General features: G+C 42.3%; 1 protein-coding gene across 2 annotated transcripts in view; it reads left to right on the top strand.

Moving 5' to 3' along the window:
• SLC29A3 (solute carrier family 29 member 3) overlaps window positions 1-24,679 on the top strand; it is a 46,460-nt gene that overhangs the window by 13,865 nt on the left and 7,916 nt on the right. For both annotated transcript variants that reach the window (XM_081328221.1, XM_081328220.1), the window contains exons 3-4: window positions 16,022-16,104; window positions 23,922-24,148. In XM_081328221.1, the coding sequence (XP_081184347.1) occupies window positions 16,022-16,104; window positions 23,922-24,148 (310 nt within the window). The remainder of the gene's footprint in view (window positions 1-16,021; window positions 16,105-23,921; window positions 24,149-24,679) is intronic.

The following is a 24,679-nucleotide window of genomic DNA, read 5'->3' as shown; positions in this document are numbered from 1 at the left end:
AAGACTAGAAATTTCAAAAATCGATCACGCCGCTCTAGCAAGTCTCCATTCCTCCATTTGGTGTGTTAAAGATTAGAAGCCTTTGTTTCCGTGTTAATTGCTACCATTTTTCTGCCATCAGCATGGAAAGGAGGCTGCTAGCCTTATGGAAATTTAATAATATTCCTAGCTAATAATATTTGTTGCCTTATTGATATGGCTGATTGAAGGTCATTTCATAAAACCAAGAAACACGGCTTTGAGGTCACTCCATCAATTTGGTGTGGTGCATTGTGCACCCAGATGTGATTAGCGGATGTGGAAATGTGCATAAGAGTCTTTTTGATTTAGAGGTTGAGGCACCAGGCTAAAACCAGGAGATTGTGAGTTGTAGTCCCGCCTTAGGCATGAAAGCTCGCTGGGTGACTTTGAGCCAGTCCCAAATCAACTCACACGGTGGTTGTTGTGTGAAAAATAAGGGCAGGAAGGAATATTATGCATGTTCACCATCTTGAGTTATTTATAAAAATAATAAAGGTGGGATATTTTTTTTAAAAAAACCCTAATAAAATGAAGTTAGTCATCGAATATAGCAACTCCTTCAATATCTTATTAACTTGCACTCCGTTAGGTAAGAAATATTTATTTAAAGCATTTATATAGCCCTCCATCTTACATCAAATTCTGGGAGACTTCCAATGAAAAATTAAAACATAAAAGTATTAAAACCATAAACATCAAAAGACAAAAATCTGACACCAAGTCAAGGTTCCGACATGCTGTCACTTCATCCTATCCCAGCATTTCAGGCAATATTCTTCAGTGTTTTTCTAAAGGCTAGGAGGAAATATTTGACCACTAACAGACTGGCATCGGACAGCTTCAGGTAAAAGTATGATACAGGAGGGCTTGGCACAGTAAATTTGAATTGAGCCTTTTTTAAAGAAAAGAAAAGAAAAAAAAGATTTGTCCTTCCTTTATGAAATACCAAAGCTAAAAATGCACTTTTTGCAGCCGACGTGTTTTGAATTCCAGGCACCTCTTCTCTGCCTTGAAATTCATTTCCTCTTGATGCTGAAATAGTGTTTTTTTTCCTTTTTTTTTTCTTCTTCTCCATACCTGTTCTCCTTCAGCATTTCTGGAACCTTGCAGTTTTCTTTTTATAGTGCCTGTTAAAGAGTGCAATATTTCTACAGTGATTGTAAAGCCTTAGGGAGGTTTTACTCCTGCTAAACGTCTCCGGTGTAAGGATGAAGCCAAGGAGTGCGATCAGGCTGCTGCCACTGCCGCCGCCGCTGCTGCTGCTGCTGTGATAGGAACTATTGTTGATTGATGTTGTACAGATACCCTATTGCAGACATGTCAAACACAAGGCCCGGGGGCCGGATGCGGCCCGCGAAGTGGTTTCATATGAAGTTCATATGAAGCCATCCTAGAAACAATGAGGGAACGGCCCCCACTGCCTTGGCCCTGGCCCAGAGACCCTCCTCCTGCCAGAGACCCTCAGATCTGTCCCACTCCTGCCCAGGCCCCCATAGGCACCCTTGATGCGAACGATGTAGAGCTGGCCACGCCCACCCAGTAGGCCATACGCACTCTAGCCACACCCACCCAGTAGGCCACGCCCACCCAGGCCACACCCACCCGGCCCCCTGAGGGCAACCGCAATGCTGATGCGGCCCTCAATGAAATTGAGTTTGACACCCCTGCCCCATTGTCTTCTTTTCGTCTTTTAGAAAAGACTAAAATTGAACACAGGCAGTCCTCAACTTAAAACAATACATTTAATAACTGTCTGAAGTTACAACGGGCACTAAAAAAAAGTGACTTGCAGCCATTTTTCACACTTAGCAACCCTTGCAGCATCCTCCAAGGTCACGTGATCAAAGTTCAGATGCTTGACAACTGGCAGGTATTTATGACTGTTGCAGTGTCCCGGAGGTCACGTGAACACCTTTTGTGACCTTCTGCCAAGCAAAGTCAATGGGGAAGCCAGCTTCACTTAACAACCATGTTACTAACTTAACGACAGTGATTCACTTAACAACGGTGGCAAAAAAGTTTGTAAAATGGGGCAGAAACCCACTTAACAAATGTCTCATTTAGCAGCATAAATTTTGAGCTCAGCTGTGATCATAAGTTGAGGACCATCTGTACTGCGTATTTGTTTAAATGTATTGGCCACCCAACTATATAAATCTATAAAAAAAAGGCCAAAGCAATGCAAGTGCAGCATCCAGCCTCAGCATTGACTCTGAAGATAATAGATAGCCTATGTCCTTTAGGATTAATTCTGAAGAATAAAAGAACCAGCAGACCAAAAATACATCCAAGACTGGCACTAGGTAAGGTAGCAATGAAGCCAGGCTGGGTACAGGTTATCCTGGAGAAGGTTGCTAAGAGTTTACCACAATGTTATGGCTATTGAAAACACTTTTGGAATGTACCAGAGGGTTATAAAGTTGTTAGTGTAATATTTGTTTTTTTTTAAAAAAGATATATGAGGTGTCTTCGGTCTAGAAAATTCTGCTCATTTGGAAGAAAATAAAACCTGTCTTGGTGACAAAGTATCAACCTAACTTTTGCAAACATAAGTTTGGCAATGTTTACAACTTAGCTGTTGTGATTCAGGGTCAGCCTGTGGGTTCGGCAGTTGGGTCGGACGACTCAGAGGAGGAGGGGGGGTGTTGGAGAGCTTGCTGAGGGGTTTGGAGAGCTTGCTGATGAGAGCCCTCAGCCAGGCACCTCCCACCTGGTCACGACGGAGACCCAGCTGTGTGAGCCTGACAGCGTGGATGAAGATGACCCACAGCTGGCCCTGTTCAAGGACGCCCGACGCAGGAGGCAGTCAATCAGGAGTAAACAGAGGAAGGCAATGGGGCACCTCGGAAGGAGGCAGAGAGAAGCCACGCCCTGAACTGTATAAAAGGGGAATGCGTGGGAGGGCTGGTTTGCTGAAGGCAACCGCTTGATTAGTTCCTGTTTCATAGCTCCTGTTTCATGGTTGGTGTCTTGTTTTGCTGTTTTATGTTAATAAATTTGGCAGGCTTATTTCCAGCCTCTTGCCGTTTGTAAAGGGGTTGTCCCTGCCTTTTCTGCAGGGCCGGTAGCAGGCTGGTACAGAACATTAGCAGTGCTTTTTTTGTAAAAGAAAAAGGTGCCAGAACTCACACATGTTATACAACCTGCCTTGCCTACCCTACAAGGTTCCATCCAAAAAAGGTGCCGGAACTCCATTCTGAGCGTTCAATGAGAAAAAAAGCCCTGCAACTTAGAATTATGAAAGAACTCTTGTTATTCCTTGTTTATGAAGGAACTACCTACTGGAATTTGGTCTCACAATTTCTAAAAGAGAGATTTACTTCACAATTGTAGTATATGTTTTCATGTTATTAGAATATGAGTCTTCTTTCCTCAGCTTTCTAACAATAATACAGATTATTTTTTTCTCTTTTACTTTCCCTATTCAAGTTTTGACCTAGTAAATGTGTATTAAACACTGTTCAGCAATGGTATCACCACCTCAGGACACTGGACTTTTTAAAAATTTGCTTTTTTTGCATTCACATTTTACAATTTTTAGAATGTTTTGTGGTTATATTTTCAGGATAAAGAGGATTACCTGAACACACAGTGTCTTTTTGGGTAGTTGACTAAGCGCATCCCTAGAGCAGTCAACAATTCCTACCACCTGATAACAGTGTAGTAAACTGCACAAATGTATTGTGTTCATAAATATAGTCAACGTTACAACTTGGCAGTGCTTTAGATTCAAAAGTGAAAAAAAGCTCTAGAATATAAGGGAATGTTCAAGTGATACCTACCTGCAACTCCTTTTTGTAGGATTGCATTGCAGTGAGAAGAACAGCTGTGTGATCCAGGAAAAGATGCAGCTGTTTTAATGATGCAGCTTGGTTTAAAGCAGGAGACTCCAGACTTGGCAGCTTTAAGACTTGTGGGCTTCAATTCTCAACTACACTGGCTGAGAAATTCTGGGAGTTGAAGTTCACTAATCTTAAAGTTGCCAAGTTTGGAGACAACCCCCCCCCCCCGCTTTAAAGTATAGCTAATAACTGCTACATAGGTGTCCTCTGTGTTCCGAAGCACTTCTTTGTGCCTTGATAAGGAAGTGACAAAACATGACAACAAGCAATAATGGTTTTGTGGCTTTTTCTTTCCTACCTTCTCTTCTCCTGGCTGTGTTTCACATCTTCCTCCTCTGTAAATTCCAACTGTTCTTGGCTGTTGATTAAGAGAAAATCGGTTGAGTGCCTTTGGTTATGTCTTCCATGGCTGTAAAGCTTTTATTATCTCTGCTTATTTGGGAAAGGAAATTGGTTCTGGAGGGGAGGTCTGTATCTTCACCTTCCCTCTCCCCCAAAGCTAACATTTGAGGTCATATTCTGACATCCTCCCATAAACGTGTCCTGGCCTTTAATTGATATTTATGAGAGCTCTGCAGCTGTACAGTTGTTCCTTCTCAGTTCTGCAAAATAGAGATTCCCTTTCCCAGTGCTTTTTTTGTAAAAGAAAAAGGTGCCGGAACTTACACAGTGTTGTGATTCAGGGTCAGCCTGTGGGTTCGGCAGTTGGGTCGGACGACTCAGAGGAGGAGGATGGGGGTGTTGAAGAGCTTGCTGATGATGGCCTTGAGGCTCCGCAGAGCCCTCAGCCAGGCCCCTCCCACCTGGTCACGATGGAGACCCAGCTGTGTGAGCCTGACAGCGTGGATGAAGATGACCCACAGCTGGCCCTGTTCAAGGACGCCCGACGCAGGAGGCAGTCAATCAGGAGTAAACAGAGGAAGGCAATGGGGCACCTCGGAAGGAGGCAGAGAGAAGCCATGCCCTGAACTGTATAAAAGGGGAATGTGTGGGAGGGCTGGTTTGCTGAAGGCAACCGCTTGAATAGTTCCTGTTTCATAGCTCCTGTTTCATGGTTGGTGTCCGTTTTATGTTAATAAATTTGGCAGGCTTTATTCCAGCCTCTTGCCGTTTGTAAAGGGGTTGTCCCTGCTTTTTCTGCAGGGCCGGTAGCAGGCTGGTACAGAACACACATGTAATACAACCCACCTTGCCTACCCTACAAGGTTCCATCCAAAAAAGGTGCCGGAACTCCGTTCTGAGCGTTCTATGAGAAAAAAAGCCCTTCCCTTCCCCCCCCTCTTACCTATCAACCCATGTTATGCCTATTACCAGTTTTTTGAGACCTGTAGAAACTATGCATTTGACCTAGGGATGATCTCATCAACCCATTCTGAGATATGTTGTAGATAAGATGCAGCAACTGTTGCCCCATCTGCCAGCCTGTGATCCTCCCAGTAGTAAGAATTAGGCGAGCAGCCCATTTTCAATCCCTCAAAGGATGTCCCGCTCGTGAATCTTTTGTATGAGAAAGATTTATTGAGGGGCAGGATGGAATCAGCATTTAGAAGAAGGGAAGCAAAAGCCTTGAGTTTTTCAGGATTTTCTCTTTATTTAGAGAAAGAGGCATTATTGCTCTTTGTTCGCCTGTCTTTTTTTTTTCTTCTGGGCAATTTGGTGGGGAAAATTAAATTCATCATATCCAATCCACAACAGTGTAGTAGCTAAAAAGGACATGCAGTGAATGAGACAAATACATGATGATGATGATAACTTTATTGTCACTTTGAATGTACACCAATCGACATACATCAAAATGAAATTTCGTTGCATACAGCTCTCAAAGGGTCACCACCTCCGGTATATACTTCTTGTTCGTGGCCCGCTCAAATTTCACATTGTCCATTTTAGTCTCTAGGGAGTGAACGATGGCAAACAGGACAGATGGAAATGGGGCTCCATGTGGATTAGCCCTCAAGAATTGGTTCTTCTACAACTCCGTTTTCACTTACCTTTCCTAAACGTGTACTACCGAAACTCCCATTGCCATGACCTTTAACCGAGTGAAACAGTACATCATAGGGCAGAGGTCTTCAAACTTGGCCCTTTTATGACTTGTGGACTTCCAACTCCCAGAATTCCTCAGCCAGCGTGCCTGGCTGAGGAATTCTGGGAGTTGAGGTCCACAAGTCATAAAAGGGCCAAGTTTGAAGACTCCTGTCATAGGGCAACAATTTTGGAACCAAGGTACCTCAAATTGGCTATCTTACAGAGTGTGTCCAAAATATAGGACGTGTGACTCCAGAGAGAATGGAATTTGGGGAAGTTCTTCCCGTTGGCTTCTCCAGCGAAGTCTTTCTCCCTGAAGTCTTTCCACAAGCAAAGTGGAGAAATTTCTAACAAACCTTGGGAGCATAATGGAGGGAACATGAGCATTATTGGAAGAAGCAGGGCTGTTACAGAAAAGAATAACCCTGCCACCATTACACTAGGTGTAGGTTGAGCTGGGAGAATTACTTGGTAGGCTTCCAAATTTTTGTGTTACCCTAATAGTATTAAAGCCCTTTTCAAAATTCAAATGGTTCTAGTTTCCGAAGTTTGCATGCCTCAAAACCTGTCAGATGGATGTCAGTTGGTGTGAGTAACCTGGATTGACAAAACAAAGAAGCTTGGCATTACACAGCATTTCTATTTTTATTTTCTTATCTACTTTTCCTTTAACCTGGGGTAGGGAGCCAATAGGGTGTAAAGTTAATTTAATGCTGGGGAGAGTCAAGTTCAACTCCCATCTTTAACCCTGGCAGCTCACATCAGCGACTTTGAGCCGTTCATTTTACTCAGCCATTCATCTACTCAGAGGCTGGTTATGGGGAAAAACATGGGGAGAGGCTCGTGTCAGCTGCCTTGAGTACAGAGAGAAAAATTTAGCTCATCTTCCTCTTGAATAAATACAGTAAATGAGTTTCCCTAGAGACTGAGTTGTTATGCTGAGTTTAAAAAATACAAAAGGAAAAGAAACTTCGGGCTGAAATTGTAAGCACTATTTAAGTCACATTGAAATCAGTGCTTGTCCATTTTGATTTAATCAAGGCACTTATTAGTGCAGAACAGACTTCACTAGAATTGTGTGTGTGTGTATGTTACATGTACTATTGCCTGATTTCCTGTAGCAGGAAGATGTAGCTCCGGAAGAGCCAGCGCTTGTCCGAGGACGTCTCCGTGGTCATGTGGCCGGCATGACTAGACGCCAAAGGCGCACGGAACGCTGTTACCTTCCCACCGTAGTGGTCCCTATTTTTCTACTTGCATTTTTACGTGCTTTCGAACTGCTAGGTTGGCAGAAGCTGGGACGAGTAACAGGCGCTCACTCTGTTACGCGGCACTCGGGATTCGACCCGCCAAACTGCCGACCTTCTGATCGACAGGCTCAGCGTCCTAACCCACTGAGCCACCGCGTCCCTAGTATGTATGTCTACAAAAAGATAAATAAACCAGGTCATGTTGCCGAAGGATTATTGCTGGATACTGCCCATCTTTCCATTATCCCCTCTTCAGGTTTACATAATCTAACAAGATTGCAAAATGGTTTCGATAAGGATGTCTATGGAGAGTCTCAGTCATCCATGTCATAGTTCTCCCAAAGGGGCTTTTTTCAAAAGGCAACTGGACTTTGTTTTTCCTTGAAGATGTTTCACTTCTCATCCTAGAAGCTTCTTCAGTTCTTACTGAATGATGGAGAATGGAATGATTTATATTCCTGGTAGTCATCTGGTCATTAGCACTCTCACTGGGAGTCGTTGAGGCCACTTGGATTATCACGGATAAACCTCCAAGTGGCCTCAACAGTTCTCAGAGAGAGTGCTAACAACCAGATGACGGCAGGGAATATAAACCCTTCCATCCTCCACCATTCAATCAGAACTCTAGAAGCTGCTTGGATGAGAAGCAAAATGTCTTCAAGAAAGAAACAAAGTCCAGTTGCCTTTTGATAAGGATATTGAAAGGGCTGGAATGGACGGGAGAAGAAGAGTCCTTGTGAGTTTTTTTGATTATGGAAAATGCTGGCTTTCCAGGCCAGGAAAATGAAATGCTTTATTTATATTGTTGTGGTCCTATCTCTTAGTCTGGTGATTGAAAACAAAAACAAACCAGCATGACCTGTTTGCATGACTTGCTCACTCACCCTGAAGTTCAATTCTGTAAGTGGGAAGAATGAGAAAGTGCTATTTGGCATCACGCTGTGGTTTGTTTTATCAATCTCCAGATTGCCAAGCTTGTGTAGCGGGAAGCTTGCCATAATTGTGTAAGCACCTCACATGATCTTGAATGGGTAAGGAAGTTCTGCCATCCAGCTGTTGCTAAACTACATTTTGCAGCAGATTTTATCATACTGAGAGTTATAGTTCAGTCACATCTGGAAACCTGTACATATTTTCCATCTTGATGTAGAGACCTGGGCAAGATGTCTTCACAAACATAGAAGCTCCCACTGCATACACCCAACATAGGAGGTTCACAAGTATAGGCCAATAAGAATATGTAAGAGCGGCAGACAAACAATATGTGCTAGTTGCCAAGTTATTATGGGAGAGAATTGTTGAAAAAGCATCATAATCCCTCTTTGCAGGATTGCCTAGAGAGGTATATTGTTTACACTACAATATAGTAACCATGATGAAATTTTGGGAGGTGCCACCTTCAGACGGTATGTACCATTGATGTATATTTCATTTCTAGTGAGTGCTGGGGAAAAAACAACACTTAAAATGCAAATGGGGAGTTGTGCTTCTCCCCAACCTTCTCCTGTATTATATTCTGTAATATGAATAAGCAAATATTAAATAATATGTTGATATGTGAAAAAATGATGTTCATAAACCTTGTGGCACTAAATGTAAGGTTGAAGTCAGAGGGTCTTGCCTCAAATTCTAATAATAGGGTAGGAATAAGGACCTTTTTAGTATGCCTTGATTTTCAGTGTTTCAGAAATAAATCAGAATTAGTCAAAATTGCGTAATTTACATGTCTCTGAGAACAGAGTGTCTTCGTGCCAAATTTAGATTATCTTGTGACAAATCAGAAATAGTCCTTTTTTTAGCTTCATGCTTTGTTGTCTTTGGATTCGTTCATGCTTACTAAGAGAACCACTCAAGAACCATTCGCTTTGAAATACAATTTTCTGATCAGGTTCACTACCCTTTTAAAAACCTCTCTACACTATAACTTATTCTTTATGCTTCATTCTATCTAAGTGGTCATAAAATGGCTAGAGATGTTCCCTAATCATCGTCTGTTTTTCCTAAAGAACAATGAAAATTGAGGGGCTCTTCTCAATCTTTCCACTGTCTTTCCACACAAATGTTAATAAAGCCAGTTGCCAGGTTATATTCAAGCAAAATCAAACACCAGCATAGGAGTCTAATGTGCGTATATGTCAACATATGAAATTGATTGCACAGCCAGGGGCCTGTCTGCTTGCTGAAAAGACCTGCCCCACTCTTTCAAGAAGCACTGGCTTGCATTAACAGCTCAATACAATTATGGAAGCTTTTATTTTTAGGTTATTAGCGTAGCAGCCTGGATTTGATGTCTTAAGTGATTCACTCTCAGAACCAAAGGCTAGCGAACCAACAACTTCTTAATTTGTGCCAGGGCCACAAAACAGAGATGCAAGGGGCTTTCTGTACCATATAGTCCAACTGCATGGTCAGTCCAGTAATTAAGATTTAGAGCATTCTCCCCCCTCAAAAAAAAAACCAGAGTAATCACTGATGGGGCGGGGGGGGGGGAAGCATCCTAATGCTTTGGATTTTTGGAAGCACCAATGACATTCTCCTAATCAAATCAACCTCTGTTTCTTTTTACATTCTTGTTGTTGTTACTATTATTATTATCAACTATGTGAAGTTAGGGATGCGGTGGCTCAGTGGGTTAGGACGCTGAGCTTGTCGATCAGAAGGTCGGCAGTTTGGCGGGTCGAATCCCGAGTGCTGCGTAACAGAGTGAGTGCCTGTTACTCATCCCAGCTTCTGCCAACCTACCAGTTCGAAAGCACGTAAAAATGCAAGTAGAAAAATAGGGACCACTACGGTGGGAAGGTAACAGCGTTCCGTGCACCTTTGGCGTCTAGTCATGCCGGCCACATGACCACGGAGATGTCCTCGGACAAACGTTGGCTCTTCAGCTTTGAAACGGAGATGAGCACCGGCCCCTAGAGTCGGAAACGACTAGCACACATGTGCAGGAAAACCTTTACCTTTTTTATGTGAAGTTAGCTCTTTAGCTGTTGTTGGCCTTCAATACACCTCAAGTTCTTTCCAAGAATCTAGAATGTCATAAAATATTGCCATAGTATATGTGTTGATCCAAGCAGTATGGCCTTTTGCAATTAACAGATGGAAATGTCAGATTTTCTAACTGCCGTCCAAGATTTTTTGGGTAATGCACCCAGTGTGCCTGTAACCACTGGGACTAGTATATCTGGTTTATCCCATAACCTTTCACCTTCAATTTTCAAATTTTGATACTTTGTAATATTCTGCAATTCTTTGTCTTGTATTCTATTATCCCCTGGTATTGTTACATCAATATAATCCACGTGTCTTCCTTTTCGACCACATCTGATGAGTTATGAGTCAAGACTTTATCAGTTAGTATTTGGAAATCTCCCAGTATTTTAATCTGCTCATATTCGACTACTTTTACAACTATATTTTCTCACCAGTTTTTCATTACTTGCAAATAATGATTTTTATAGATGTTCCATGATCAGATGATCATTTTGGTGACTGTGTCGTGTCGTTATTTATAATCAGTTTGTGCAATCTTCTTGCACCGAGTATATAATCCACTGTTTCTTCTGCCTTTGCACAACCTGCACAATTTGTATCATTTGACATTTTTTTCAATTTTGCCCTTGATTGCATTTGTTTAAATAGCTTGCTCTTGAGCAGCCTCAATCAAACCTTCAGGGTTTTTTTTTGTTGTTGTTGTTTTAAAAAAAAAGTCCCAGTTGTAAGCTATTGCCAAGTTTTATCTCCAGCCATTTTCCCCTTGAACTTTTGTAGACATTAACGATGTAATGCTTTTTCTTTCCAGCACGCTGCTCTTGTTTTTACTACATTATTTCTATATTCGTGTTTTGGTTCCTGCACATTCAGTAAGTTGCAATTTAATTTGAACCAGTGCTTGTTTCTGGTTCTCCTATATAATTATCCAATACATGCTTTTCTTCCTTGACAGTTTGCTTAACTTGGTTAACCTCTTCCTCCATTATAATATAATTATGTTTATATTATAATTATGAAGATGAAGAAGAAGAAGAAGAAGAAGAAGAAGAAGAATTTTCTTATTTTTTTTATCCCACCTTTATTACTTTAAGAAGAAATTCAGGCCACCAAACATACATGATACTCTTTCTTCCTCCTATGTTCCTCAAACAATAACCGCTGAGATAGCAATTGGCTATTTTCTTTTGGTTCTGAAGTGTTGGCTGCCGCTAAGATTGAACTATGGGAATGTCTTAAATGTATTTCTGAAGATGGAGTTACACAGACAAACATTTCCAATGAAGAACTTGGCAATCTTTAAGAAATCAGGCATTCCTTCAGGTTTCCTGAACACAGATTTGGAGTTCTCTAAACCAGTGGTTCTCACCCTTTGGCTTGCAGTCCCCTCAGGGGCCATAATGTTGTCATAGGGCAGTGGTAGCGAACCTATGGCACAGGTGCCAGAGGCGGCACTCAGAGCCCTCCCTGTGGGCACCCGCACCATGCCTCGGAGGTGGCAAGTGTCCCTCTTCAACCAGTTGCCCCACACAGGTGTCCCTCCCCACGAGCGACATTGAGGTGACCATGCCTACCTTGGCCACACGCACCCAATCTTCCATGACCACCACAGCCACACCCACCCAGTAGGCCACGCCCACCTGGCACCCAGCGATAAATAAGTGGGTTTTGGGTTGCAGTTTGGGCACTCGGTCTCTAAAAGGTTCGCCATCACTGTCATAGGGGGTCTGCAAAGACTTGAAGAAATATTATGATTTAAATCTTGAGTTAAGTCTTGGCCATGGTCTGTAGCCTTAAAAAGTATTTACAGGGGGTCTGCGGTGTAGAAAATATTAAGAACCAATGCTCTACACTTTGGAGGATTGGATTTCTACAGTATTGGAGTCACTCTATAGGATACCCAGTACAAAATTGATTTGAGGCTTCAGGGATCCAAAACTTGTCTTTTGAATGACTGTATTATCGAGACAATCTGACAACCGTTATAGATTTTTCAGTGCTAGCAAGATCTAGTCAGTTTTGCTTCCCCAAATCTAATATCTCTTATATCAAATGATGTTTCTGAATGGTTTTCATTAATAGGAAGTATAGATAATCCATCCAATTATGCCTGTAACTAATTCCCTTTTTATTAAAACAAATGCAGTCCTGCCTGCTGTTATCCTTATAAACTCTTTTGAGGCCTAACAGACACTGGATGACCAGATCAAAGCCAGGTCAACCTAATGGCAAATCTCAGCAGCTGATGGTTTTCCTGGCAGTGGAAATCTCCATCTTTTCAGGTTGTTTTGGAGCTGGCCGGGCAGCACCAAAGAGGGGAAGAGTTCATGGGCCTTGCACAGAGTCATTAGAAGTAGGATTCTGAGCTTGGCTCTCTGCAGATAAGCTCACAACAGTGAGGTATTCCTTGCTTCAACCTGTTTGCCACTGCTAATTTCATGCCCTGTGATCCAGGTAATGCTCCAGTGCTTGCTTCGTCACCCAGGGCTTCAGCTCCTTTTTTTAGCTCGGCTGGAGAGCCCAGGGATGCTTCTGCTGCTGAATTTAAGCTGACTAAAAAGCTACTTTGCCAAAGCATCTGGGCAGGACAAGGCTGGCTTTTTATGGAAGCCAACAGTAGTACTTCCTTTGCTGTTTGGGGAACACAAACATAGGCGCACTTAAGTGTCCAGTATGATTACCTGTACAGAAGTATTGTTCTGTTTGGATGAAGAAGCAATTCAGTACTAACAGGCCATTCCATCACCATATCCTTACAATAGCTTAGATTTTGATTAGAATGCTGGTTACTGACAGTGTGGAGATGGATGTAAGAGCTTTTTTTTCCTCAGGGAGAGCTGATTGAGGCAGCTTCTTTGCAATTTTCCCAAGCAAACCTCTCACACATCAGGATTTTTGCATGTTCTGGTTCTTCTTAGCCAATGAAGGAGGGGGGCTGGGAGAATTAACAGGGCTTTGGACAGTCTCTCTTGATTTTTTTAGGCCTCCCAGATTACATCCTGTAAATAAGTCAGGGTACGTAAAAGTATTTCCTGAACTGTCTGAATCATAATGTGCCCATGTTAGTGATCTGTGATAGGATTTCTCAACTTCAGTGGCTTTAAGACAAGGGATCTTCAAACTTGGCCACTTTAAGACTTGTGGACTTCAACTCTCAGAATTTCTCCACCAACCCTGGCTGGCTGAGGAATTCTGGGAGTTGAAGTCCACAAGTCTTAAAGTGGCCGGGTTTGAAGACCCCTGCTTTAAGAAATATGGACTTCAACTCTCAGAATTTGATGTCCATGCACCTTAAAGTTGCCAAGGTTGAGAAACACTGATCTGTAAGATACCAAAACTTTGAAGAAATGGAGTTTTCCCCAAACCTTGAAAAGATTCCTAGCTTTAAAAAAGAAGGAAAAGTTTTACAAACAGATGTTCAGCAGGCTTTGGTAAAAGTTCCTGTTTGGACAATCCTGTCTTCAAGGGTTCTTCTTTCCTAAGATGTGGATTGGGGTGGGTTCTGACAACAAGATAAAAATTAAAGTATAATTTAATATAATATTAAGTAAATGCATTTAATCCCCTTGTATTCAGAAGATGTATACACATACACGTAAGATTAGAAATGATTGTTTGACAGAAATTGTCCTTGATTTCTGAAATAGTATTCAAAGTTTGGAGAAGTGTATCTACAGTATTCCTTTTTCTTTTACCCTTTTCTTTTGCAAAAAAGCCCCACCAATGTTATTGAGATTTGCAGCCATTGTAGATGGGACGTTTACTCTCTTCCGATTCTCCACCATTACCATAAAGAGTGGAGCTCAATTTGAAGGGGATATCATTCATTCATACATACATACATACATACATACATACATACATACATAAAATTTCTAGGTCACCCAATCTCAATCACTCCAGGTAGCGTTACTTTTTGGTAATGACCACAGAAGGGGACTTTTTCAAGGATATCATGGCTTTAGTGAGAAGTTTATATTCCCTGTCCAACACAATATAGTCTTCATGATAATCAAGTGGACACATCTGTAATGAAATTAACAAAAACAAAAGACATTGCTGCATGTTTCCTCAATAAATAGGAGGAGGTTTGCCTCTGGGAGTCTTAAAGCATTGAATTGAACAAAGATGATCAGGGGACTGGAGGCTAAAACATATAGGGAACAGTTGCTGGAATTGGGGATGTCTAGTTTAATGAAGAGAAGGACAAGGGGGGACATGATAGCAGTGTTCCAATATCTCAGGGGCTGCCACAAAGAAGAGGGAGTCAAGCTATTCTCCAAAGCGCCTGAAGGCAGGGTAAGAAGCAATGGATGGAAACTAACCAAAGAGAGAAGCAACCTAGATCTAAGGAGAAACTTCCTGACATTTAGAACAATTAACCAGTGGCGCAACCTGCCTCCAGAAGCTGTGAATGCTCCAATGTTGGAAGTTTTTAAGAAGAGACTGGACAGCCATTTGTCTGAAATGGTATAGGGTTTCCTGTGTGAGCAGGGATTGGACTAGATGACCTTTAAGGTCCCTTCCAACTTTATTATTGTTGTTATTAAATCTGTGTTCAGGAAAACTGAAGGAATGCCTGATTGCTTAAAGATTGCCAAGTTCTTCATTGGAAATGTTTGTCTGTGTAACTCCATCTTCAGAAATACATTTAAGACATTCCCATAGTTTAATCTTAGCGGCAGCCAACACTTCAGAACCAAAAGAAAATAACCAATCGCTATCTCACAGGTTATTGTTTGAGGAACATAGGAGGAAGAAAGAGTATCAGGTCCTTTCCAACTTTGTTGTTGTTGTTGTTATGGACGTTAACTATTGTCTGTGATTTGATGTTTGATTCAGTAGGACAATATAGTTCTGAATGAGGCTTTGGAATTTCCCGGAGGAAATGTAAGTTTATCCCAAACCAATCCCAATGTATGAGGCTCCGCTGGTCATTAGCAGTTTTCACCCCATCTGTGGATAGCCATTGTAGTTTCAATGCCAGGATTCATATTGTGTGCATTACTGGTCATGAGAGTGAGAAGTTTTGTTTTTTTTCATTTGTGTTGTAGACAGTCACGTGATTGATATTCTACCCAACAGCGTATTAATAGTTACTTTGAAATATCACGCATGCTTTTCAGCTGGAGGCTGCTGGTTTGATCATTGTGCAAGCTCTGCAGATTCGTGAGGTTTCAAAATGCCATGAAAATGTGATCTTGGTTTGTGACAGAGAGATCTGGGGAAAGGTCATAACAGAGTTGGAAGGGACCTTTGCAGGTCTTCTAGTCCAACCCCCTGCTCTAGCAGAAGACCCTAGACCAGTAATGGTGAACCTATGGCACGCGTGCCAGAGGGGGGGCACTCAGAGCCCTCTCTTTTGGCACGCGTGCCACCCCCCCAGCCCCACCTCCCTCCATGGCCCCCCACTCACCAGCAGCTCCCCTGAGGAGAGTCACCCCCAGGCGTGGCCCAGGCAGAGCAGCGCAGGCAAGGACATGGCAGCCAGGCGGCCGGGACAAGACTCCGCCCTCGTGCCCTGTCACGCACAGATGATGCTGCGGGGCGTGGGCAGAGGGTGTGGCCGCCAGGGCGCTGCTGGGCCACCTGGGCGATCGGCGGAGGGCCGTGGAAGTGGCCCTGCAGGCGGGTGGGGTGGAGCGGCGGGCAGGGCGGGGGTGGTTTTGGGGCACTCAGTCTCTAAAAGGTTCACCATCACTGCCCTGTACCATTCTGGACAAATGGTACAAGACTAATGAATGATCCAGAGGGACTTGAACCACAATCCCCAGTTCCGGAGGCTGATGCCTTATCCATTAGGCCACTGGGTCACTTGTTCCTTTTGCAGCACAGTTTCTAAAACTCTGTTTTGATGCTTGTTACTTTTCTCTCTCTCTCTCTCTCTCCTAGGATTTCTTTGAAAGCTACATTTCTGTGGCTTCCACTGTGCCTTCTGTCCTGAGCTTGATTGGGAATTTCCTGCTAGTCAACAAGTAAGTGTGATTGCATTAGTGGCCCTACGCTTCCCTCCTCCCACTCTGCCCTGCCTCCTCCGGCCTTGCCTATACCATGTGTCACCCCAGGCTGCAGCATTAACACAGCAGTGATTTAAAAGTCAAGCTAAAAATTCTTGATGAGAAAATGGGCTTAACCAGAAAATCCTGTGCTGCACAGCAAAACTTCTCAAAGTCATAGCGTGTTATTTACTTTTGTCCTAAATTAAGGCAGACAATATCCAAAATCGTCTAGATGATCATTTTTACTAAGTTAATGGAGGCTGCTTCAAACAGATGTTCTCCAGGGGAAATAAAATTCATCATGCTGGGCAATATCAGTAGGAAGGGTTGCTAAATGTGTGGAAAAGATGAGAATCAGCAAGAACTTAACTAAGAAGGCAGTGGCCTCAAATTCAGCAGCTACATGTTGGGCAAAGAGGAAGGAGACAAAAGAAGGAACTGAGGTCAGGATCTCCTGGTGGACTTAGCTGTCTGCAGTGACATGGCACTCAAGGAAGTCTTGATTGCTACTTCAACGGCAGTGAACTATTTGAAGACAGCATAGGTTGCTAGCTGAGCAGTTTGTCTCTCTGATATGTAAAATAAAAGTAGGTCACAGTTTTCGAAGGAGAAGATGGGATGGAGTGATCAGCACTTCTCTTCTATCATTGTTCCTACATGATCTTTGTGTTTTATAACTTGAAGGAGGGAAAGTATAAGTGCCTGGATAAGAGATGTAAAAAAAAAGTAGAAAAATAATAGGCTTCAAAGTCTTAGGACTGAGAATTCTATACCAAGCACCAGAACCCTGTTTTGCATTTCCTTTCTTGCTCTTTTAAGACGTAGTGCTCTTAACACCACTAACCAGGCTCAAAAAACGTAATCCAAACATCACCTTTTGAAATGTCCTTAGGTGTGTTCTAAAGAAACATTGATCATTTAGGTGAGAAAATCTTGGAATTTGGTAGATGATCCCATTAGTTCTCTACTTAATGTGTCTAGTCTATTTCAATTTAAAGCCAGTCATTTTTTGCAGCCATGCCTATTCCCAGATCTAAAACTCTGGAGGTGTAGGTAATTATAATTCAGAACATCTGCAGGGCACTGGGTCCAGGAAAGTTGCGCTTAAAAGATTCATTTTTTGTAATGTGTTTCTTGGGATTATTCTTACTTTGCTCGCATGCAGACTTTGTGTATGTTTAGTAAATTGAGGCTAGGTTTGGCAGGACATTAAAGCAGGTGTCTCTAACCTTTCCAGCTTTGCGGATCGGCAGGGGGAGGGAGAGGGGATGGTTCTGTGCAAGCAGGGGGCATGCACCTTCACAAGCACAAGTCCACTTACACACACAGTGGGTGCACACACCGACTGTGTTGTGATTCCGTGCCAGCCTGTGCTCCCAACAGCTGAGTCCAGGGAATCTGAGGAGGAGGAGGAGGAGTTTGGAGAGCCATCAGAGTTGGTGGGAGGCTCTCATGAATTTCAAGACTCACAATCAGAGGAAGAGCCTGGCCCCTCCAATTGTGTTCCGGATGAGACTCAGCTGTGTGGGGAAGATGAGTCAGACTCTGAGGACTCACAGATGGACGTCATTATAGACGCTCGTAAAAGAAGGCAGTTAATTAAAACAGGTCAGAGGGAAACAATAGGGCAACTCCAAGGGAGGAGGAGAAGGCATTGAGAAGCCACGCCTTGGGGCTGCTTAATAAAAAGGGAAGGTGTGGGAAGGTGTTGCTGAAGGCATCCGTTTGTAAACAACATCAAGGGAATCAGTCTGTTTGTTTTACCGGTGAAATTCTTGTTTAACTCCTGCTCTGTTTTGCTTTTTGAACCAATTATTTGTTGGGAAAGTATTCTGTTGTTTTTGTTTTGAGGAAATAATTATCAGGACTATATATAAATAAAAAGGGTTGGTTTTTCCAGCCTACTGAATAAAAAGGGGGTGTTCTTGTGACGCAACAAGGACGGGCATAGGCTGGGACAAAACTGCACAAATGAAGCTGCTTGCACAACCCAGTTCCAAACAGGCTGTGGCCTGGTACTGGCCCATAGCCCGAGGGTTGGGAACCCCTGCATGAAAAGACACCTCTTTCTTTTTTAAACTATCATCAGTCATCGCTGAGGGAACTGGACAAACTACCATAGAGCTCCACTCCTCCTGGGTGGAAATATTTGCAAGAGAATCCTAGGGAGGCAACTCCTTGATTCTCCACTACAAGTGCTTCTCAACTTTGGTGGCTTTCAGAGGTGTGGACTTCAACTTCCAGAATTCCCCAGCCAGTCGAGGAATTCTGGGAGTTGAAGTCCAGACTTCTTTAAGCTGCCAAGGTGAAGAAACATGGCCGTTCGGTATGGATATGGGGGCATCTCAGTTTCTGTCCCTCTGATGTTCCGGGAAGGATACTTAATACTGTCCTTATTTTTCCACATCTTTATAGAATAATTAGCTGACTGTCACAAGAAATGGTAAACTTGCTGAAGCCCAGGAATGGATACTGGAGAAAGCCCTTATTTGCTTAAGTGGCATTTTCTGTCAAAAAAGCCCCCGTTATCTGTCTTACTGTGACTATCCTTATCTGTAGAATTCCTTAAAGGGAGAATTAAATTATCTGCAATTCCATGAAGTAAAGCTGACCCAGAGACCTGAACATCTTATATATTCTCTAGCTTTGGGAATCCATTTCACATAACCCATTATGCTTAATGCATTACCTTTTAAAAGTAGCATTCATTTATCTTTGCCACATTGTTGATTCTGCTGAGTGGCGCATCCATAATCAATAAGTGTTTTATTATGCTAAGTTTTCAGCATCATAAATACACATGAGTCTGGCTTGCATTTATGGAAACTCCCAGGAAAATTGGTTCCCTGTAGCTTGATTGCCTCCAGAGATTAACTTATGACTACTCCATGCTCCATCCTTCTTAAAGAAGCTTGGTGATAATTAACATGTGGTGATGGGTCTGAACTGGATCTCGTGCCTAACGTTTTGCAGGGTTAAGGTGAGCAAGACACTGAGGAGACCTGGGTTGTCCATTAGCACGTCTTTTTTGCCCAGGAGCAATTCATTTTGTTTGCTTGATGTATTTCAGAGGTCTTCAAACTTGGCCCTTTTATGACTGGTGGACTTCAACTTCCAGAATTCCTCAGCCAGCATGGCTGGCTGAGGAATTCTGGGAGTTGAAGTCCACCAGTCATAAAAGGGCCACGTTTGAAGACCCCTGATGTATTTCTTTAAAGCTATCTGTTCAAACAGGTTGGGTTTGTCAAAAGATCTAGAGCCAGGCAGGCATCATTTCTAATTTTGGTAGTCTTGTAGCATGAAGCATATCTCATTTAAAGTAACTTGGGAGAAAAGTGTTTATCATAATAAGACGTTTAGGCCAGGGCCTTATCCAGTGGTGGGATTCAGATATGTGAACAACCAGTTCTCTGTGTGGATGCCGCTTCCGGAAGTCCGTTCTGGGCCTGGGCAACAAAACGTTAGCTACCGGTTCTGGCGAACTATTGCGAACCAGCTGAATCCCACCACTGGCCTTATCCCTGAAGGCTAAGTCAATCTTTTGTCTGCAAGATCTTGGTCACTTTCTACCTTTTGTCTTTCCCAGCCCTCTCCCTTGAATAATGTGGTGCTTATAATTTTACTGTGTAAACAAATAAGAAAAGTTGTACCAAGTTAACTTTCCTCTTTAAATAAATCAATCTGGAAAAGTTCTTTTCAGAAAGCTACTGGAACTTTCCCATTTAAGTAAATAAGAACAATTTTAAAAAGTAACTTTCCTGTTTAAATAGCTAGTTATCTAATGGTCACGAAATACTTGGGTTATCTGTTTTTCTCCAGGGCTCTTCTGGTTTTTTTGGGGGTTATGGGTTCTTTTATAATTGCTTATAACCTGCATCATATTACATATATTCCCCTTTCATAGAATCATAGGGCTGGAAGGGACCTTGAAGAGCTTCTAGCCCCACCCCCACCCCCACCCCCAAGGCAGGTGTCCTTACAACCACCCCAACCTCTTCTTTAAAAATCTCCAGTGATGGAGCGGCCACAACTTCTGAAGGCAAGCAGCTCCACTGTTGTGAAATTTCTCCTTAGTTTTAGGTTGGTTTTCTTCTTGATTATTTCGCTATTATAGAATAGAACTGGAAGGGACCTTGGAGGTCTTCTAGTCCAGCCCCCCACTCAAGCAGGAGAACCTACACCAGGGGTCTTCAAACTTGGCCCTTTTATGACTTGTGGACTTCAACTCCCAGAATTCCTCAGCCAGCATGCCTGGCTGAGAAATTCTGGGAGTTGAAGTCCACGAGTCATAAAAGGGCCAGGTTTGAAGACCCCTGACCTACACCATCTCAGACAGGTGATTGTCTAATCTCTTCTTAAAGATCTCCAGTGATGGGGCACCCACAATTTCTTTCTGGAGGCAAGCTGTTCCACTGGTTGATTGTCCTCACCGTCAGGAAGTTTCTCCTTAAATCCAGGTTGCTTTTCTCCTTGAATCAGTTTCCAACCATTGTTTCTCGTCCTTCCCTCTGGTGCTTTGGTGAACAACCTGACCCCTTATGCATTGTGGCAGCTCCTCAGATACTGGAACACTGCCACCATGTCTCCCCTATTTTTTCTTTTCTTTAAACTAGCCAAACCCAAGTCCTGCAGCCGTTCTTTGTATGTTTTAGCCTCCAGGCCTTTGATCATCTTAGCTGCTCTTCTCTGAATTTTTTCTAAACTCTCAACATCTTTTTTTGTGATATGGTGACCAGAATTGGCTGCAGTATTCCAGGTGTGGTCTTACTAGGGCTTTGTAAAGCGGCACTAGTACTTTGCGTGATCCTCTTGTCCTGCCTTCAGCTGCTTTGGAGAATAGGTTGACCCCTTCTTCTTTGTGGCAGCCCCTGAGATATTGGAAGACCGCTATCATGTCACCCCAGTCCTTCTTTTCATTAGACTAAAGGTAAAGGTAAAGGTTCCCCCACACATGCGTGCTAGTCGTTTCCAACTCTAGGGGCCGGTGCTCATCTCCGTTTCAAAGCCGAAGAGCCAGCGCTTGTCCGAGGACGTCTCCGTGGTCATGTGGCCGGCATGACTAGATGCCAAAGGCGCACGGAACGCTGTTACCTTCCCACTGCAGTGGTCCCTATTTTTCTACTTGCATTTTTACGTGCTTTCGAACTGCTAGGTTGGCAGAAGCTGGGACGAGTAACAGGCGCTCACTCTGTTACGCGGCACTCGGGATTCGACCCGCCAAACTGCCGACCTTCTGATCGACAAGCTCAGCGTCCTAACCCACTGAGCCACCGCGTCCCTTTTTCATTAGACTAGACATACCCAATTCATGCAAATGTTCTTCACATGTTATACCCCTTTCTGTTAGAATTTTGCCAAGGTGCATGTAACAAACTAACCTCCCCGTAGATCTGGCATTCTCTCTGGTTACCTTTATCTTTACAGAGGGGGACAATCATGGCATTATTACATTCATCAGGCACAGATACAACCTTCACATATGTTAAAAGCATCACACATCCAGTCTGCAATCAAACCATTCCATCTTTTAAGCATTTCTCTAGTGACACCATCTACACTTGCAACCTAATCATTTTTCAACATTCTCAAACATTGATGGCTTTCTTTCCACCATCTTTTTCCTGAACACCAACATTAATAATATCTATTTCAGTTCCATTGTTCAATTCATCACTATTATTGTCACACAATACACCTTTCAATAATCCTTCACTTCAGTTTCATCCCGAATACTTCCATCATTTTCCCTTTTTATTGCATTCATTCTCCTGGAGGCCTCTTCATCCACCTCCCAGACAAATTGTTATTTGCTTCAACATACCTTGGCGTTTTCTATCTTTTAACATTTTTAAAAAAAAATTTAAAAAAATAATTTTAAATTACGCTCTGTGCACTCTTTCTATGCATTTAACTATATCTTTCACTGTTCTTCAACAAGTGAAAGATATATATTTTTATATGAATTTTATTCAGCCACCATCATTCCATCAAACTCTTTTTTAAATATTTTCCATTAGCTTCATTCCATTCATTTCTGTGTTACTTTATAAAATAAACTATTTTTGCTTTGATCCAAATATCTTGCAGATCCTTTTTTCTTACATCTACTGTACTGTCTAATTACGGTCTTGAAAATATAATCTTCTAAACCAATGGTTCTCTAAGTATGGTCCGGAGATCCCTGTGGTTTATTAAGTCCAATAATTTAATATTTTAAAATTTATCAGTTTTAATTTCTAGCCCGGTACAGGTAGTCTTCGACTTACGATCCCAACGGTTGTAAGTTAAGGACCATCTCCAAATATTGGCAGATATAAACCACATATACCAAAGTTCTGTTCTAAACATTTTTCCAAACAGGACTCTTTCCCTCCCCCCCTTCCTATCATCATTCTAGTTTCATTTCCATTTCTTTCCTCTATTTTTTCCTCCTGTCCATTTTCCACCCCCCAACTCCCTAGATCCACTATGGACACCCCCCAAAATTGTCTGTCCACATTTAGAATTTCCTAACCGGGATTTCCACTTTCTAGCTATGTAATTGTCTTTAAGTGTTTTGAAAATTTTCATCAGAGAAAGCAGCCGTAAGTGGAAGTTAAGAATTTTTAATTTGTAGAGAAGAGCATTTAATTTGCAGTACAAAGGGTGCATTCAGTCATTTGGCATTTCTTAATTAAAGCACATGAAAGAGAAAATCTGTGTGCAGTTTATCTAATTTCTTAGCCTCTTTGTCCTACCCTATTCAGCCTTATTCAAGAACCCTTTCCCTTCCTACCCTGTACCTTTTCCATGGTGAAAAATTAACAGTTTAATACTTCTGTAATCTTCTGAATGGCACAGAGCACTTTGGTGAAAAAGACATGTTCTGACTGGATCATAGAACTGGAACCAAGCAATTTGGTTCCGGGCCTCTTTGTCAGAGATGCTCATCACTTGTTTGGTGGTGATGCTGCAATTCTTTTTTTTTATTAAAGAGTTTTACAAAAACAAGATTTTACAATATATCCCCAAATCCCCCCCACCCCAAACCCGCCCACTTCCCCCCCCCACTTCCCAGAGCTAAATACAGGATTATAGTTATAATAATCATATTCTAAATAAAAATTATGCATAATATACAATTAACCAAATTCATAATGTGCTTTAACTCCCCTTTAACATAGATACATACAAAATACCAACACTAAGATCAATAACAATATCCCTCTAAAATCTACTCATAAGCTAAATGGAACTTTTTAGTCCCATATTTATTCTGAATATAATCTATCCATCTCCTCCAAACTGAAATATATCTTTCCTGTGAATGATCTTTCAAATAAGCAGAAATCTTAGACATTTCTGCAAGATTCGAAACTTTAAACACCCATTCTTCTATAGTAGGCAAACTATCCTTCTTCCAATATTGTCCCACCAGTAACTGTGCTGCTGTTACCATATTCAACATCAAATTGGTTTCTTTAACATCGCAATCTACAACAATACCCAATAAAAACAATTGCGGAGAAAACTTTATCTTTCTCTTAAAAATCTTTTGAATGTTCCACCAAATTTTAATCCAAAAAGCTTTTATATTTCTACAAGTCCACCACATATGAAAATAGGTGGCTTCTAAACTGCTGCAATTCTTTAATAGTTGTTTATACTCGTTATTTTTTTTTCCTCCTGGCCCTTTCAAATAGCAAAGGAGCTTTTGCTGAGGTAATAAATGTAACCTCAGAACTGGGGAGAATCTTCGGGGATGCTTCTCAAGAGACACCCCCCCCCCACCAACTCATTTGTTTCTTTTCCAGGGTTTCTGTCAATGTCCGTATTCTCTTCTCCTTGGCTGTCATGCTGGCCGTCTTCCTGGTGATCACTGTGCTGGTTAAAGTGGACACTTCAGCTTGGACATTCTGGTTTTTCATAATCACCATCGCTTGCGTGGCTGTCGTCAGCAGCGCTGCCACCATCTTCATCAGCAGCGTCTTTGGTTTGTCAGGATCCTTTCCCATGAGGAATTCTCAAGCACTGATTTCAGGTTTGCTGTTCTGTTCCGTTTTGTTGTTTTGTTTTTTTAAAAAAAACAACATTTAAATAGATTGATTATTATGCACTGAAGGTTTTTGTCCGTGAACGATGATGTGACGATTATTTCTGTCTCAGGGACATTTTTAGCCTAGTTGGCTTTTACAACAGCCTGAAGAGGAAGCTCAAAATGAAAATTCATGTTAAGAGGTCATCCTTTTCTTTATTCTTATTGTTTCATTCTATGGCATTTTTGGGGGGGGGTGTTAACTTTTTTTACAGGTGCGGCTAGTCCTTGACTTATGACTGTAATGGAGACTGCCATTATGACCACAGACTGTGATGGTTGTTAAGTGAGGCACCCATGTAATCGCCTCACTTAATGCTCTCCATCCCTGCTCTCCCCAATTTAATGTGGTTGTCAAGTAGAGCATGGTGTGCCTCAAACTTGGGGAGGGAGCCCTGGAATGCCTTGTGCACTCCCTGGCCCACTTGCCTCACCCCCCCAAAAAAAAACCTCCTTCACCCCCTGAGGCATCCTGTG

This window comes from Vipera berus, assembly GCF_964194415.1.
Source record: "Vipera berus genome assembly, chromosome: 5".
Lineage (NCBI taxonomy): Eukaryota > Metazoa > Chordata > Lepidosauria > Squamata > Viperidae > Vipera > Vipera berus.
The sequence above is the reverse complement of the archived record's forward strand: the minus strand, read 5'-3'. Positions and strand labels throughout refer to the sequence as shown.